Source organism: Giraffa tippelskirchi, chromosome X (assembly GCF_054371585.1).
Source record: "Giraffa tippelskirchi isolate mGirTip1 chromosome X, T2T-mGirTip1v1.2.pri, whole genome shotgun sequence".
In the NCBI taxonomy this organism is placed as follows: Eukaryota; Metazoa; Chordata; class Mammalia; order Artiodactyla; family Giraffidae; genus Giraffa; species Giraffa tippelskirchi.
Window position 1 is genome coordinate 33,614,994 of NC_137289.1, and position 17,340 is coordinate 33,632,333.

At 48.7% G+C, this 17,340-nt stretch overlaps 1 protein-coding gene across 6 annotated transcripts in view; it reads right to left on the bottom strand.

The window, feature by feature from the left end:
• The window catches only part of AKAP14 (A-kinase anchoring protein 14), a 15,832-nt gene extending 2,114 nt beyond the window's left edge, over nucleotides 1-13,718 (bottom strand). Inside the window, exons 1-5 of one of the 6 annotated variants that reach the window (XM_081566572.1) lie at nucleotides 9,622-9,696; nucleotides 9,197-9,270; nucleotides 7,349-7,515; nucleotides 7,173-7,264; nucleotides 1,361-1,540 (exon numbers count right to left, since the gene is read on the bottom strand). In XM_081566572.1, the coding sequence (XP_081422698.1) occupies nucleotides 1,361-1,540; nucleotides 7,173-7,264; nucleotides 7,349-7,515; nucleotides 9,197-9,270; nucleotides 9,622-9,636 (528 nt within the window). In that variant the 5' untranslated portion in view covers nucleotides 9,637-9,696. Of the gene's footprint in view, nucleotides 1-1,360; nucleotides 1,541-7,172; nucleotides 7,265-7,348; nucleotides 7,516-7,681; nucleotides 7,727-9,196; nucleotides 9,271-9,621; nucleotides 9,703-10,423; nucleotides 10,721-13,466 lie in introns of those variants that run through there. The other 5 variants (XM_081566574.1, XM_081566573.1, XM_081566576.1 and 2 more) reach the window with 5 other exon arrangements.
• Nucleotides 13,719-17,340: the final 3,622 nt, after the last annotated feature.

Genomic DNA, 17,340 nt, shown 5'->3' on the forward strand with positions numbered 1-17,340 from the left:
GCAAGTACGGAAACCCTGAGGTGGGACTCTACCTGGCTTATTTGAGGAGTAGCAGGACCAGAGTGGCTGGACCAGAGTAAGTGAAGGGGCAGGGGTAATGGGAAAGCAGAAATAACAAGGGACCAGATTACACAAGGCCTGTAGGCCCTCACTACTCAGGGTGTCGTCTGTGGATCTGCAGCATCAACAGCTCCTGGGAGCTTCTTAGTAATGCAGAAGCTCAGACTTGCTGAATCTGAATCTTCCTTTTAACAAGATCCCTGAGTAATTCACGTGCATTTTGAAGTTGGAGAAGCATGGTGGAACATTAGAGGTGTGACATAACTTAATTTTTCCAAGACTCCCTCTGGCTGGCTGAAAAGAGACAGGATGCGGGTCAAGGTGGAAGCAGAAAGACTGGCTAGAAGGCTATTGAAATAACTTTAGTGAGTGGATAATGGTGTCTTGGCCCAAGGTGGTAGAGGTGCAGTGGGAAGAGAGGCTTGGATTGAGTGCCTACTTTGAAGGTAGGGCCAACAGGATTTCCTAATGGATGTGAATGAAAAAGAGTCAAGGAAGATGCCAAGGATTTTGGCCATCAGCTGAGATGAGGAAGACATAGGTAGGTCGGACTTTGAAAGGAGAATCAGAAGTTCAGCTTTGGATATAGTAAGGGAGATGTTTAAATATCCAAGTGACAAAAGTCTGGGTTGGAGACAGAAATTTGGGAATCATAAGCTAGAGGTGGGGCTTCCCTGGTGGTCTAGTGCTTGAGAATCCTCCTGCCAATGCAGGGGACACAGGTTCGATCCCTGGTCTGGGAAGATTACACATATTGCAGAGCAGCTAAGCCCATGCACCCTAGGCCTGTGCTCCACAATGAGAAGCCTTCACACCACAATGAAGAGTAGCTCCTGCTCACCGCAACTAGAGAAAGCTCGCACACAGCAACAAAGACCCAATGTAGAAAAAATAAATGTTTAAAAAAAAATAAGCTAGAGGTAGCATTTAAACCCAGGAGACTGGATAAGATTGTACAAGAAATGAGGCTAGAGAAGAGATCCAAAGGCTGAGTTTCGAGACATGCAAACATGAAGACGTCAGTGAGAGAAGAGACCAGAGGACCAGTATGTACAAAGTGGTCAGTGAGGCAAGAGGAAAACCAGGAGAGAATGTTGTTGTTCTAGAAGCCAAATGAAACATTTCACAGAGGAGGGCGTGATCAGCGATGGCAAGTGCTACAGATGGGCTCCACCAGATTGAAGACAGAAATATGACTGTTCAGTTTCACAAAGAAGGGGCCATCAATGGCCTTGACATGCAAAGTCTGTTCTCATTGAAGTCTCACTGAAGGGAACAGGGCAGCCAAGGAAGCGCTTACCGGAGGTTTGTTTTTGTTGAACTTGATGGTGAAGTACACACTGGCAGTGATTTGGGCTATGGGTCTCCGAGCAGTTGGGATGCTCCACCGTACACGGTAGATGTAGTGGAAGCTGTGAAGCACATCTTCCTTCCTTAAAAACTCTGTGTAGTGCTCCCAGCGGCCTTGATACTCCCAATTCTATTTCACAGTAGAGGAGAAAAAGCACACAGAGGAAGAAAAGCAGACTTCTGTTCAAGTCCTCTCAGCGCACCCCAACCTTTTTGGCACTAGGGACCAGTTTCGTGAAAGACAGTTTTTCCACGGCCAGGGTGGGGGTTGAGGGGATGGTTTGGGGCTGATTCAAGTGCATTACATTTATTGGGCACTTTTATTTCTAATCTAATGCGGCTGCTGATCTGACTGGAGGTACCTACTGGTCTGTAGCCCGCAGGTTGGGGACCCCGGCGATGAAGGCAGCACACAACAGTAGGGATTATAGACCCACTTCTGGAGTCCCTTTCTAACCTTTTAGACAGGGGTTCAAACTACAGTCAACTCTCACTTATCTCCAAGGGTAGAGGAGAGAAAAGGTGGAGCTAAAATGGGAAATAAGCTAACAGTGCAGACATTGCTTGAGATTGGACTTTGGAGCGCCGGGGCGCACAGTCAGGTGTGTGTACATACACACTGCATGCATGTCCACAATGACCTCCTTCCGGACCCTTAGTTGGAAGGCAAGTTTGGTTAATTGGCAAATAATTAGAAAGTGCTTAGAACATGTGTTCTGCTCACTCCAGGAGACCTAAATGTGTGACTAGAAAGTAATGAGGCTGGGACTTCCCTGGTGGTCCAGTGGGTTAAGACTTCACCTTCCAATGCAGGGGGATGCAGGTTCAATCCTTGGTCGGGGAGCTAAGATCCCACATGCCTCATGGCCCAAAACATAAGACAGAAACAATATTGTAACAAATTCAATAAAGACTTTTTAAAAAATAAAAGGAAAGTAATGAGACTGATTTCATCACCTGTTTGGGAAAACCAGACTCACTTCATTGCAGCCATAGGTGGTAAGTAAAATAAGGTCAGAAAAGGAATAGGTAAGGATCATCCAGATGGCTTGGAGAAGCTTCCCCCTCCAAAGCACACACCTTAATAACACCTCAGGTCCACACAAGTCACGTTGCACCCTTGAATCTTAGCACCAGGCCTTGAAAGCCAGAGGTATTCATCAAGTTCAGCAAAGCCCCCTGCTCTGGCTCTTGGGGCACAAAAAGCTTCCAAATTGAAAAAGATCCTAAATTAAGATGAAGGTCCACAGAAGGACGGGAGTAGGATTCTCTAACAATCCCAGTTATATCAGGAGAGAGTTTGGGAGGAGATGGTAAAAAGACTTCAGGCCTTCCTTTAAAAAAAATAAATATTGGGACTTCCCTGGTGGTCCAGTGGTTAAGAATCCATCTCCCAATGCAAGGGACATAGGTTCGATCCTTGATTGGGGAACTAAGATGCCACATGCTGCAAGGAACCTAAAGCCTGTGCAACTGCATGCTGCAACAAAGACCCAGTGCAGACAAAATAATAATAAAAAGAAACAAAAACTGTAGGCTGGCCTTCTGCCTCAGCTGATTTTATTTCAAACTTATACCCAATTGGCTGTTAGAGTTGGCCAGAGAGGAACACCAGACTCTAAATTTCTTGAGATCAGATCTGTGTCTTCTTACATAGATCATTATTGCTTTGAATGAAGGAGTTGACAGTCAACCCTATGAGGACCATTGGAGCAGGCCTTTTATTTTCAACCTTTCTGTGTTATACTTGATATACTTTTTTAGGTATAATGTTTAATCTGTTACAGGGACTTCCCTGGTGGTCCAGTGGTGAAGACTGTACTTCCAATGCAGGGGGCGTGGGTTCGATCCCTGGTCAGGGACTAAGATCCCACATGCCTCACAGCACAGCCAAAATTTTTTAAAAAATAATCTGTCACACAGTCACAGGCTCTGTAGCATTGGAGTGGTCCCTAAAGATCATCTAACAAAGCCCCTCGTTTTGCACATGAAGATCCCAGGACCTAGAAATAGCAAAGGACAAACAAAATAGCTGGGACTGGGACCCGGGCTCCCAGGCAGCCAGCTCAGTGCTCTCTCCACCCCATCAGATATCTCAGCTCTAGGATATTCTAAAGTGGGCTTAGACACAGTAAATTCAGCTGTCTCCGTCAAGCCAATCTCTTCCCATTTTTATCTCTATGCTGTGAGTGTGTGTTATCCCATGTTTTGTCATTTTTACATAACATTGCTTTATATACTCACTTCCAGGAAAAGAGTATCTCATTGTGCTACTCTGCCATGGATGGCTTAGACAATTACATACTATTGGACACTCAAAATCAACAGGCACCTGGAAGTATATGCACAAAACTGTTATCCCTGGTAAGTGACATCTGAGGGAGTAGAACTGGATATTGTGGGGATAGAAGGGGGTTTTCATTGTCTACTTTGTGTCTTTTTGCTCACTGAGTTTTTTTTAATAACGCTATCTTAATTTTATTATGAAAATATTGTAAGTGTGTGATAGGCATGAGGGATTTTCCAGGTTTTCTTGTATAAAGAACTTCTTTGTGTATTCTTGGGACTTCTCAGTGGTCCAGTGGTTAAGACTCCATGCTGCCAATGCTGGGGGCATGGGTTCAATCCCTGGTCAGAGGACTAAGATCCCACATGCCTTGCAGTGTGGCCAAAAGATAAAAATAAATAAATAAATAAAATTTTTAAAAAGAACTGCTTTGTAGACACAGATGCATAGAACAGTCTTATGGACTCTGAGAGAGAAGGTGAGGGTGGGACGTTCTGGGAGAATAGCATTGAAACATGTATATTATCATATGTGAAACAGAACACCATTCCATGTTCGATGCATGAGACAAATGCTCAGGGCTGGGGCAATGGGATGACCCAGAGGGATGAGATGGGGAGGGAGGTGGGAGGGGGGGTCCAGGAAGGGGAACACATGTAAACCCATGGCTGATTCATGTCAATGTATGGCAAAAACGACTACAATATTGTAAAGTAATTAGCCCCCAACTAAAATAAATAAATGTATTTTAAAAAAAAAAAAGAACTGCTTTGTGTGTTCTTGTTACCACATTGCATTGCTGAAGAAAATAAACCAGTTATGCCCACTGGCAGTGTATAAGTGTACCTGTTCCCTCCCCACAAACACACAAGCCTTCTAATACCAGATTGAATCATTCTTATTCACATTGCAATACCTTAAAATCTTTTGAATTTGCATTTTTTATTGATAGTAAACTGTATTATTTTTGGCATCAAAAAGGACTCTTCCTATCATGGTGAGAAAAGTATATCAGATAGACCTACAGTCAAAACTTCATTTTGCTGATTAATCAGAAAGACTGGATAAATTGCCCAACCTCTCTGACCCTCAAGATTCATCATCTGTAAAATAGGTACACTGAGGTACCTATACCCAGGTTTGTTGTGAGGATTAAATGAGATAATGCATGTGAAGTGCTTAGTGGTGCTTGGCACATTGCAGTGCTCACTCAGTAAATGGTAATAACTCCTAATTTGCCATCCCCTGGTGTATGGTGAACTCTAAGAAATCTGCAGTAAGCTTGAGAAAGCTCTCCATTAGAAATGCCTGGCACTTAGATGGTAGACTTTACTTCTAGGGCTTGCTGCATTAGAAGGACTAGAAATGGTGGTTTTATGTCAGGAGTTACATAGAGCTTCTAGCTTTTCCATCACTTTCTACTATCTAATTTGTCTCTGTCCTCACAACAGTCCTACCAATGAATAAGACAAATACTTTCACTTAGCTTTTCATCTGTGAAGAAATAATGGCACAGAGAATAAATCTGTTCATATATTCAACACATATTTATAGAGCAGCTACCCTGGTGGCTCAGCTGGTAAAGCATCTGCTTGCAATGTGGAAGACGTGGGTTCAATCCCTGGGTTGGGAAGATCTCCTGAAGAAGGGAACGGCTACCCACTCCAGTATTCTGGCCTGGAGAATTCCATGGACGATACAGTCCATGGGGTCGCAAAGAGTCGGACGCAACTGAGCGACTTGCATTTTCACTACTATGTACCTGACTTTTCTAAGGCCTGGGGACATGACAGTGAAGAAAAATCTCTGCCCTCATGGAGTATGTGCTCTGATGGCAGATAAAAGGCAATAGGGTAAATAAAATCTAATATCCTAGATAGAGCTGAGTTCTGATGAAAAAAAAATAAATCAGAGGAGAAATGGGTGCAATTTTAAATCAGATGGCCAGGAAAGGCCTCAGTGAGCATAAGCCGTCTTAACAAAGACCTGAAGAGAGGGAAAATGTGACCCGTGAGAGTAGATCTCAGGGGAGAGGGTTCCAGCTGGAGGGAACAGCAAGTGCAGAGATCCTGAGGTGGGAGCATGCCTGTCAGTTGAACTGCAAGTACAGCTGGAGTAAGAAAGGTGACCAGGGTGGTAGGTGATGGGGTCTGAGCAGTCAGTTGGGAGGAGGCGGGGATGGAGACTCAGATCACATGGGGCCCTGTAGCTCAGGCAGGACTGACTTTTCGCCTTTTACTCGGGACCAGTAGGATCTCCAGAGGCACGTTTTCCTGCTTGTTCTCTGTCCCATTTCAGTCCGATTCATAAACCCTGGGTGCAGCAGGCAGAACCTTTGGCCCAAACCCAAATGGGAGATATTCTCCGAGTGGGAAGGCCCAAGGGGAACCAGAACTTTGCACCATTTGTCTTCATTGTGTTCCTGGTACCCTTTGCAATGGCAACAGCAGTCGTGCTGCTGGATCACAAATGGAGGGTGTGGAGTCCTGAACCCCTGACCTTTCCTCTTTCCCAACTCACTGGGGCCTTCCTGGGCCTGGGAAAGTGCCCTTAGGCCGGAAGGCTTGGATGGACTGACCAGAGGAACAGAGACAGCTGGACACTTCCAGGCTCCGGGAGTTTGACTCCACCAGTTTCAACTGGTTTCTTTTCCAAGGAAATAGAGCGAGTGGGGGTTTCAGACCAGTCTTCTTTCTCCACCCCACCAGTACTCAAAGCAACCCAGGGCCTTCTCCCCAGAGCTGCTGGGATAAGCCCCACAAGTAGGTCAGAGCCAGGACCAGGAGGAAGAAGAAAAGGAGTTAGGAGCATGTGCATCTGACTGTACAGTGAACACATTCCAGAGCTAAGTCAAAATGTGTTGTGATCTCTCTACATCCCCTCTGTTAACGTGAGAACTCTAAAGCTGGGACTACAGAACCCCTGTTTTTAGAGAGGCATCTCCCTCCTTAGAAGGGCTTCCCCAGTGGCTCGGTGGTAAAGAATCTGCCTGCCAATGCAGGAGATGCAGGTTCGATCCCTGGGTTGGGAAGATCCCCTGGAGAAGGGAATGGCAACCCACTCCCATAATCTTGCCTGGGAAATCCCATGGGCAGAGGAACCTGGTGGGCTACAGTCCACAGGGTCGCACAAGTCAGACACAACTTAACAACTAAACAACAACTCCTTCTTAGGCCATTAGGCCCCCATTTAGGGCAGCAGCATGGGAAAATTGCTTAGCTGAGAATATCTCATTTTCTTAGAGAAGTGTACGGTAAAGACAATACAAACACTGGGAAATACGATTGTGCTGTTCACCTTCAAAGACTATCCCATCTTGATTTTGAAATCCAGATGAGACAGTTTTTATTTATTCAAGTCGCCTGTGGTATCATCACTTAGGCTTTCTAGCAGGACTTCCAACTTTTCATCAAACAGGAGACTTTTTGTCATTCTTCGCCCTTGTGTGCAAAGCTGGAGTGGCCAAAGGACTTACCAAAACAAACTCCTCAACTTGCTTACGGCCCTTTTCTTCTGTGAATTCACCATGGGTGATCCAGTCAATATTTCTGACAGGGTTTTCAGCTTCTGCAAACAAAGTATGAATGTATTAGTTACCTCCTAGTGGAGCATTACCTAATGAGACCATAGACACCCAAACAGGTTTACTACCTTCCGCAGACTTGACAGCAGCAGCGATGGCATCCTTGACTAAAGTTAGAGCTATTTCTGTTAGGTCTTGAGGGTCTTCTGTAGCCATCGCCTGGCTTGTAGAACCTTTATCCTCATTTGCTTCCTTCTCAAATTTGACCTTTTTGGTCACATCCATTTTCTTTTCGCTGGAAAAAGAAACTCAAGAAGTTACTTTGTGTGTGTGTGTATGCATGCCTGTATAAACTCATCTGAAGTACAGACTATCTCTTGAAGAATCACAAGACACAGGAAGTGGTTGTTGCCTCTAGGGAGGGTATTAGGTGTTAGGGTAGGAGGGGTCTCACTGTTTACCTTCTGTGCCTGGATGCTGAGATCCACTATTCCTGAAAACCAAGGATTTTCTGATTCTCATAACCATGAAGACTTAAGTCAAGGAAGATGTAGCCAAATGATTCCTAACTTCTTATAGTTCTAACAGTATTGATTTCTAGTTGAGTCTTTATTAGAACTTCAACCCCCAGGTTTCCCTGGTGGCTCAGTGGTAAAGAATCCGCCTGCCAATGCAGGAGATGCAGATTCGATCCCTGATCTGGGAAGATCCAACATGCCACGGAGCAACTAAGCTCTTGTGCCACAACTATTGAGCCTGCACTCTAGAGCCCAGGAGCCGCAACTACTGAGCCCATGTGCTGCAACTACCTAAGGCCCTAGAGCCTGTGCTCTGCAACAAGAGAAGCCACCACAATGAGAAGCCCGTGCACTGCAACAAAGAAGAGCCCCCACTTGCAGCAACTAGAGAAAGCCTGTGCAGCAACGAAGACCCAGCACAGCCAAAAATAAATAAATAAAATTATAAAACAACAACAACTTCAACCCCTGCTTTAGGCTACTGAGGGCATGTGGCTCTTTGAAGGTAAAGTGAATTAAAAGGATATAAGGCAGTACAGTAGAGGAGGGGTTTGCTTTTCAGTTTTTTTCCTCTTGGATTTTCCAGATATGCAATTATCTGTCTTTTGCCATCTCTTTCCCTGCAATATAGAAGTGTTAGCTTTGGGTAACACTTCCAGAAAAATGGAAGGGAAACGAGACAGTGGCTTCTTTTGCTTCAGGCTTCAGGGGGTGTGCTTTTTGGTGTGGCACCAGTAAGTATGATGCTGGCTCAGAGCTTGAAATTTGTTAAGAAAATATTTGTCTGCTCCTATTTTAGTAAGATGTTTGTGCGTGTTAGTCACTCAGTCGTGTCTGACTCTTTTCGACCCCATGGACTGTAGCCCGCCAGGCTCCTCTGTCTATGGAATTCTCCAGGCAAGAACACTGGAGTGGGTTGCCATTCCCTTATCCACGGGATCTTCCCTACCCAGGGATTGAAGCCATGTCTCCTGCACTGTAGGCAGATTCTTCACCGACTGGGCCATCAGGGAAGCCCGAGATGTTTGTAAGAGATAATTAAAATGTTCCAAGTGTGTTTAACACTTGTCTAGATTCTGGAAATTAGTTATCAGGACTGTAAAGTGTTCATCACAGAGCTAGAAGTCTTTGCCCATTTTCTATCTTTTTCCCTTGAGTCTTGGAGTCTTTCTTTCCCTGCTGTGCTGAAGTCTCCTCACTGAGGAGCACTCACTTCTAGCGTAGTTATAAACCCCCTGCAGGCAATCCCTGCTTGGCCAGTGCTGCCTGAAAGTGGCTCTCTCGCTCCTAAGGGAGCTATTTATTTCTCTATAAATAGCAACTCCCAATTTGGGCGGTTTAATGTGCCTCATTCCATTTAGCTCTCAGCATGGCTGTGAGATCATGGCTGGACACCTATCTTGTGCCTTCCAGGCCCACTTTCCCCACCTCCCCTGCTCTCCAGCTGGGAATACTGACCTGCCGGGACTGTTACAGTGGGCTGTCCCGTGCCCTTTAGCTTCCAGGAGGTGCCACACAATGGGGAGATCAGGCTGAAAGAAGGAGAGTGAGCTCCAGGCAGGTATTTCCCCGGGGCTCTCTGCCTCCTGGGTCACCTCTGACTGGCTACATGGAGAAGGTGGCCACCAGTCCCAAGGCAGCTCGCTCACAACTTCTCAGTCTGGTGAGGGTAACCATCCTCTCCCCTCAACATCATGGCCCCACTGTTACCAGCCCCAAGGAGCCGTCCTCACCCTCCTTTCCCTATCCTCTGCCCATAACTTTGTAAATATTCCCTTTACTTAACCCTTCTCTCCAACTTTCTGTATGCCAGCAGTTTCCCCACTGGGGCCCTGAGTCATAAAAAAAGGGACTCTAGTTACCATGTGAACCAGGAAACCAACCTCACACCAGGTCATCCAGCTCCACAGCCCGCCTCTTCTCCACCCTGCCCTCCCCCCTCCCCTCCATGCTTCACAATGAGTGATGACCTCATCACTGTGAGCCTCTTTCAAGAAGGTCATCCTTTGTTCCCTTTCTGGACATCATCACTGGTCCCAGGCTGTGGTGGGTACTAAACTAGGCAACCCAGCTCCCCTGGGTGCAGTGGAGGGGTGGACAGGGTCATCCTTTGGGGAAAAACGGAATCTTCCCAGGCAGCCCATCCCAGAGTGAGGAGAGACTGAAGGGTGGGGGTAACGGTGTCTGGAGGCCCTTAGCCCTCGAGAACTGGCTCTCCCACCCGAAGCCCATGCCAATCTGGCCAAAGCAGTTTGTCGTAAACCCCATCCAGCGACGTGATCCTTCAGAAAATGGCCCATTTGGCTACTTGGTCATTCGGTGACTTGACTTTCAGTGAATTGCCTCTTGATGAATTGACTAGAAGCCAAATCTGTGCCCTTCAAACCCAGCAAATTAGTGGGGGCCTTGTCTATAGAAGGACCCCGGGAGCCCTGTGCTCCAGTGGGGAGCAGGGCTCAGGAGGCAGTTCCCATCTTATCCTCACATGCCTGTGGACCACAGACCCAAAGCCTCCCTCCCACCGGACTCTCCTAGCTCTTTCTCCCCCTCCCCTTCCTAATGAGAGGCCAGAAGGCAGAATGGCTATGAAGGGCCGGGGTCAAGTTTGAGGTGTGAGTGACGAATGGGGAAAACAAGTGCAGGCCCCTTTTGCAGAGCCCTCCCACCCTTCATAATCCTCAATACCTGGGTGACCACATCCTTGGATCCTGGATCGTCGTATGAAACAGCAGAGGCCCCAGGAAGCCTCAGAAAGAGTCGCTGGGCAGCCTTTCCCCAGGCTTCCTGGCTGGAATGTTTACACGTGCTACCAGGGCAACACCAATTTCAGCCAGTAGGAACCAAAGCCCAAGTGATTGACTTCTTCTGTTAGTGAGAGAGGGGGCTAGTCGGGTCACAGCAGCAATCTTACCTATGGATCAGGACTAGGCTGTCCTGTCCACGCTAGCTTCCCCCCAGCAGGTGGGCTTGCAGGGCTGCGCCAGGAGTAGTGAGCCTCGCAGCTGGTATATACTAGGAGTCCTTATTGTGTGCCAGTCACTGGGAAGTGCTACATCACAATAGCCCCAAGAAGTAGGTGTTGGTGTTTTCATTACAGTTGAGCAGGGGAACAGAGTGTATTACATGCTGCTAAGTCACTTCAGTCGTGTCCGACTCTGTGCGACCCCTAGACGGCAGCCCACCAGGCTCCTTCGTCTCTGGGATTCTCCAGGCAAGCATATTGGAGTGTGTTGCCATTTCCTTCTCCAGTGCATAAAAGTGAAAAGTGAAAGTGAAGTCACTCAGTCGTGTCTGACTCTTCGAGATCCCATGGGCTGCAGCCTACCAGGCTCCTCCGTCCATGGGGTTTCCCAGGCAAGAGTACTGGAGTGGGGTGTTGGCTAAAACTCAAACCCAGAGCTGTCCACCTTCATTGACTGAGCTTTCACTTATTTATTCCCAACTTCTGAGGTTAGGATCTCCCTTGTGTGCCTGATTGTTTTCAAAGATGTCTTTTATGAATCCAGGATGAGCTTATATTGTAATGGTTATCAGCACATACCCAGGAACAATTTACTTAACATTTCTTAGTTTGTCTATAAAATGGGGATGACAGTGCCTGCGGATAGGATTCTTAATGAGCATCAAATCACAGTTTTACAGAAAAGGCTGAGAACAGTGCTTGGTACATCAGAGCCAAGGCAGGAGGAGGGCTCGTGTGGACACTGGCATTGGGGAGTACAGAGGCTCCTGAGCTATGAAAACACTGGATGATGAGGACTGGCCTGGGTTCTGTTTGTTGCTCTGACTCCCATGTGGCCCATCGGACCAACTGCCATGAACCTTCTAGTGCCTCAGCAGGCCCTGATCCACAGCCCTTCCCTCCTCCTGAATTCCCTGGGAGAAAGAGGGGGAACTGGAAACACTGGGCCAGGTAGCAGCTGCGCTCCAAAAGGACAGAGCTCCAGCCGCCTATATGCGGCAGGGGCAGCAAGACCTAAGAAGCCCTGGGGCCATTGGTGCGTGGCCCAGGGTGAGCATGGAAGTGTAGGCAGTGGGATTCTTAACTGCCCAGAGGAGAGAGACGTGCAGTCCACCGATGAGACGCTCTTAGAAGGTAAAATTTTCTCGCGGGGGAGCCAGGAAAGCTTTCCCAGCCGATTAGAAAGGCTTTGAAGCAGAAGCTTCAAGTGGGTGGCCAGAACGTCACCTTCTACCCCCAGCCAAGCCCCTCACTGAAGCGACAAATTCTGGCCTCTGGGCCGAACAGATTAAGAGACCTTTTGAACCGTCATCAGCAATGAGGACAGAGTCTTCCAAACCATGCCCCCCTCAGATGCCTCCTCCCCGGGCGGCGCCGCAGAAGAGTGTTGAGAGGGCGGGCAGGGGGTGGGGGTTGGAGAGGGGAGCACAGATGGGAGAGAAGCAGGTGGGGCAGGAGGAGGAGCAGGAAATAAGCCTCTGGCCGCACCCCCATCCCCAAGCTCTTGCCCTGGAGAAGGGGCCGGGCCCGGGGAGAGAAGGGGCAGAGCCTGCTCCAGCCGCGTGCCCGCCTGCGCCTTCGCGAACAAGGAGCCTGTGCAAAGACATGCCCTGCGACCCCACCTCGGGGCCCTTCTAGACCCTGCGGGCGGCCTGGTGAGTGGGCGCGGTCTGCTTGCGGGAGACCTTGGACACGGGGTCACACGGGGTCAGACGGGGTCAGAAACGCGCCGTCTCCCTGGCTTCGTCCCTTGCTCCAGCCAGGGGAGGGAGAAGGGGCGGGGCCTCGCTTGCCCCGAGTGTGGAAAGTGGGGTGAATTGGTACCCAGGATGCGGTGCTCAGTGGGGGGTGTTGCTTTGGTCGCTGTCAGCTTCTTCCTGACTTGAGGACAGTTAGGGGAGGAACAAATGGGGGATGGGGGCAGAAGCGGGCAGGGAGTCCTGCAGGGGCAGTTGACATCAGCACAGGAGAAAGGACAGCCACACCCTGGGCCTTGGCTTTTCTTCCTTCCCACCTGTAACCTGTTGAGGTTTGCCCCAGGCCACAGGTGCGAGGCCTTGCACCAGGGCCACAGAATCGAAGCCGAGAACCAAGGACACCTCCCAAGCTAACTGAGCCCCTTTGTAATGGTTGCCAAAAGCACCCCCCACCCCGATCATCACTAACAAGTTCCTGACTCCCAATTAGGCCAAGGTGCCCACTGCACTAAACACCCCATAGCGCCCCAACCATCACCTAACACCAGCCTTCCAGCAGGAATTTTCTTTGCCTTGAGGCTATAAAAATTGGCTATTAACTCACAAAAACTGTCAGCTTTCCCTCCTCTGTCAGGAAGTCGTCCTGCTGCATTCACAGTGCCCACATCATCTCTGCTCTTTGTTCTTAATAAAAACTCACTCCCTTTTCAAATGCCCTGTGTCTGGAAATTCTTTTCCAACCCGGAATCAGACGGCCTCAACATAGCCCTTCAGTCATGTTCGTTCCCTCTCAGCTCCTGCCCTCACCTCTCCTGGTACCTTCATGCTCAGCCTGTCACCCCTTCCCTTGTTTATCTTCTTACTCCTACAACCCCGGCCTATGCCCCACAAGGCTGTCAGTTCTCAGAGATGAAGCTCATGCTATACGCTGACGATCCCCTGGCAAGTGATCCCAGTCAGCTAGCACGGGTCTTCTGAGTACTGCAGGCCCTGAGGTAAAGTGAAGCTGAAACAAGTTTCCCACCCTCAGTGTACCTACAGTCTATTTGGGAGGATAAACTGTGCTCACCTGAAAAGAGAAGGAGAGAGTCAAATGTAGCAAGCCACCATGGGTTTGGGCAGCTTCTCAGCAAGTGTGGCTGACTGACTTCACTTCCACCATAAAAGGCCTAACCAGGCTGTCCAGGGAAGGGAGAGGAGGTGATAGGAGCCCAGGGCCTTTCCTAAACAGAGGCCTGTTCTCCATCCATAAAGGCCACACACCCTGAGTACTGTGCCTGTCAGCCCCAGGTGGGCAGATCCCTGAGAGCTGTGATGTCACAAAGACCTCTTGCAACATTCCAGTAGTCCTTGAGCATGCAGGTCTGCCACCGGGGGAGTGCCTCATTGAACAGCTTCCTGCTCAGAATACAAGTACTATGGCAGAACTGTTCCCAGATGGCTGGCCTTTTGATGGAGATGCCTAGATGGTCATTCTCACGCTGGGCCACCCTTAACAGACACTGGATGAAAACTCCAGAGTTGCCCTAGAGACCTGACCCAGCTTGACCCAAAGACTAGGCTCTTCAAGTTAAGAGATGGGAGTGGGCTTCTGGGGGCCTACACTGTTTTCTGGCCTCTAGAAACAAAGAGTATTAAGCCTAGAAGGAAAACAATCTGTCTGCTAAGTGAAACAGACATTCTCCAGCCACGTGGTAGGTGGCACATAGGGGGACAGGCAGGTATGCCAAAGAAAATCTTAAACACACAGGAAAACTTCTTGTTTCTTGGAGGCAAGTGACACTCAGTGTTTCCATTGTCTTCCCTTTTCTCCTACTGCCTTAGGCATTATAGTTCTTTGGTGTCATAATTGAATTTGCATACTTGTTGGACTTACCTGGTGGCACAATGGATAAGAATCCCCCTGCTGGTGTAGGGGACATGGGTTTAATTCCTGGTCCAGGAAGATTCCACAGGCTACGGAGCAACTAAGCCTGCAAGCCACAACTACTGAGCCTGCATGCTGCAACTACTGAAGCCTGTGTGCCCCGGAGCCTATGCTCTACAACAAGAGAAGCCACTGCAATGAAAGCTCATGCACTTCAACTAGAGAGTAGCCCCTGCTTGCCACAACGAAGACCCATTGCAGCCAAAAATAAAAAATAAAGTTAAAAAAAAGAAATTGCATACTTGGTTGTAAGTTTTATTTCCCAACCACCCTCTAGCCCATATAATAATTGATTTCTCCATGTTTTCTGGAATTGAGGAAGACACCTGCTACGAAATAAAACAACAGATGAAACAAAATGTCTGCAAACGAATAAAGCGGCATTTACATGGGTTAACACAAGTCAGATCTGCTAGGCCATTTTCTCAATGATGCCCTGAGGAGAACAATCAGGTCTTTAGTCCTCAGTCAAGATTTGTGGAAATCCCCAAACTGGTGATTTGGCTCTTTATTGCCAAAGAGACTTTGGAGGTGGCCAACATCAGACACAGAGGACACGCAAATATACCAAAGAAACCTTTAACAATGAAAGATTATGCAAACATAGCCTTGGATTGATTCTTTCCAGAAATGTCCTCCTCTTGTCTTTTCTCAACTGTGCACCAAGCTGTGAAGGTCCTAAGAACATTCTCCTCCGCAGCTCAGACTCTACTCCAGCTTCATCTGGGAAGCATAAGAAGAGCATATCCCAAAAAGAGCATTCCCGAGTATGCGAACCTCAGAGATGAGCTATTTAGTCAGGAGTATGTGGATGTGGCGGGGGGAGGAAGGCAGCATTATACAAGCACACAGAGACTCAAATCAAGAAGTTGAATGCTAGCGTCTTTGAAAGTGAAAGTCACTCAATCATGACCAACTCTTTGCGACCCCATGGACTATACAGTCCATGGAATTCTCCAGGCCAGAATACTGGAGTGGGTAGCTGTTCCCTTCTCCAGGGGATCTTCCCAACCCAGGGATCGAACCCAGGTCTCCCACATTGCAAGCGAATGCTTTACCAGCTGAGCCACCAGGGAAGTCAATATCTTTGGACATGCAAAATCTGCATCAACACACTTGGGAAAGAAAAACCTCTATAATCGTTCCATATGTCTTGTGTGTCACAAAAGTGTGAAAGTACAAAAGTGTAGTAGAATAATTTTGAGTTCTCAGGTCACAAAAGCATCAGGGTGATGTGAAATCTTGAAAACCAAGTGATGTTTAAGTCTCCCCCCACCCCCGCCCATCCCGAAGTTTCCTGCTGAGGACGACCAGCTTCAGTCACCATCTTCCCCTGGAATAGAGCAGGCAGCGTCTACCTGAAGGGGTAAACCAGGACCTGGGTTCACACAGTGGCAGGAAATTGCATCTTTCTCTCTTTCAGAACACTTCAGAGCAATTCATGTCCTTATCAAGGTTAGTGCCATCTTTGCTGCAATGTTCTGTGAACCCCCAGGCTGTAATCACTGGTTCCAAGAGAGAAGCCAAGACTGCTGCCACTGCCTACACCTGGTTACACACTGGGTCTGAGGGTCCTCCCGACACCACATTTGGGTGCCTTTGGGGGAACTGGGGGCGGACTAGACAGCTTCCACAGGCACAATGCCGTCCAGTTACAAACTACTCCACAGACACGACGTCCTGACAGAGATACCCAGGGATGTGTGCAGAGTGCCGACTATCCTCCCTTAAAAGATGGGAGAACTGAGGCTCAGAGTAGTGAAGTGACTTGCCTGAAGTCACACAGCTGACAGGGGGCGGAGCCTCCTGATGTGCTGGTACCCTCAGTGTTCCCAGTCTCCAGCCCTTCGGAAAAGAAACGGTTTTTTCTTTGCCCTTCTTGACCTGAGATGCGTCACTCTTGGCGAGTTGGGATACACCTGTGGGAAAACAAAAGCCTCCGGGGATGGGATAAAGTTCAGGTTTACAGATGAGCGGAGGGAGAACCGGGGCTTCTCAAATGGTGCTAGTGGTAAAGAACCCATCTGCCAATGCAAGAGACGTAAAGAGGCGCAGGTGCAATCCCTGGGTGGGGAAGATCCTCTGGAGGACGGCATGGCAACCCACTCCAGTATTCTTGCCTGGAGAATCCTATGGACAGAGGAGCCTGACAGGTTACAGTCCATGGGGTTGCACAGAGTGGGACACGACAGGAGCAACTTAGCACGCACGCACGAGGAAGAATCTGGGATCTGAACTTGAATGAGAAAAGGACGAGGAACAGGAGGAAGAAGCCGTGTTGCCTGATGGAGACTTGGCAGTTTTCAGGGTTTCTCAGTCTCAGCAGTGTTGATGTCATCATGGACTTCTTAAAACAGCCCTGGGAGGGCCAGCCCCTGCGCTCAGGCTGTCGAGGAGTGTTGCCGGCCTCTATCCACTAGATGGCAGTAGCACCTCCCCAGACTCCCCGGATGATAGTGAGACCGTCTCCAAACTTTTCAAATATGTCCCTAGGGACAAAACTCGCCCTGGCTGAGAACCACGGCTTGTAGTCAGTGCTCCGCAGAGCAGCCCTGCAGACGGAGGCGGGTCCCCACCTCACTCTCCTGCCTGCCGCTCGCAGAGCTCCCAGCTGCCCCGGAGAAAGTCCAACACCCGCGGGAGACAGATCAGCCTCTCCCGTCTCTCCTCCCTCTCCTTCCTGCCTCGCCCTCTTTGCTCTAGTTCTGCACGACTTGTGGCGCTTTCTCACGCAGCCATACTAGTGTGATGTGCCCACACTCATGCTTTTTTTTTCCTCACCTCAGTTGCTTATCTCCTAAATGCTCCCCAACCTTCAAGACTTGGCTTGGTGTGGGCATCACCTGGAACTTACCTGAAGCCCTTTCCCTTCCCCCCATCAGAAGACTGAGTCAGGCCCCCACTCTGTGCTTGCAGCACCTTCTGCAGACCTGTCACAGTGCTCATCCTGTAATGGCCTTGCAGTCCTACTGACTGAGCTCCAGAAGGGCGGGGCTGTGTCTTGTTCACATCTAGG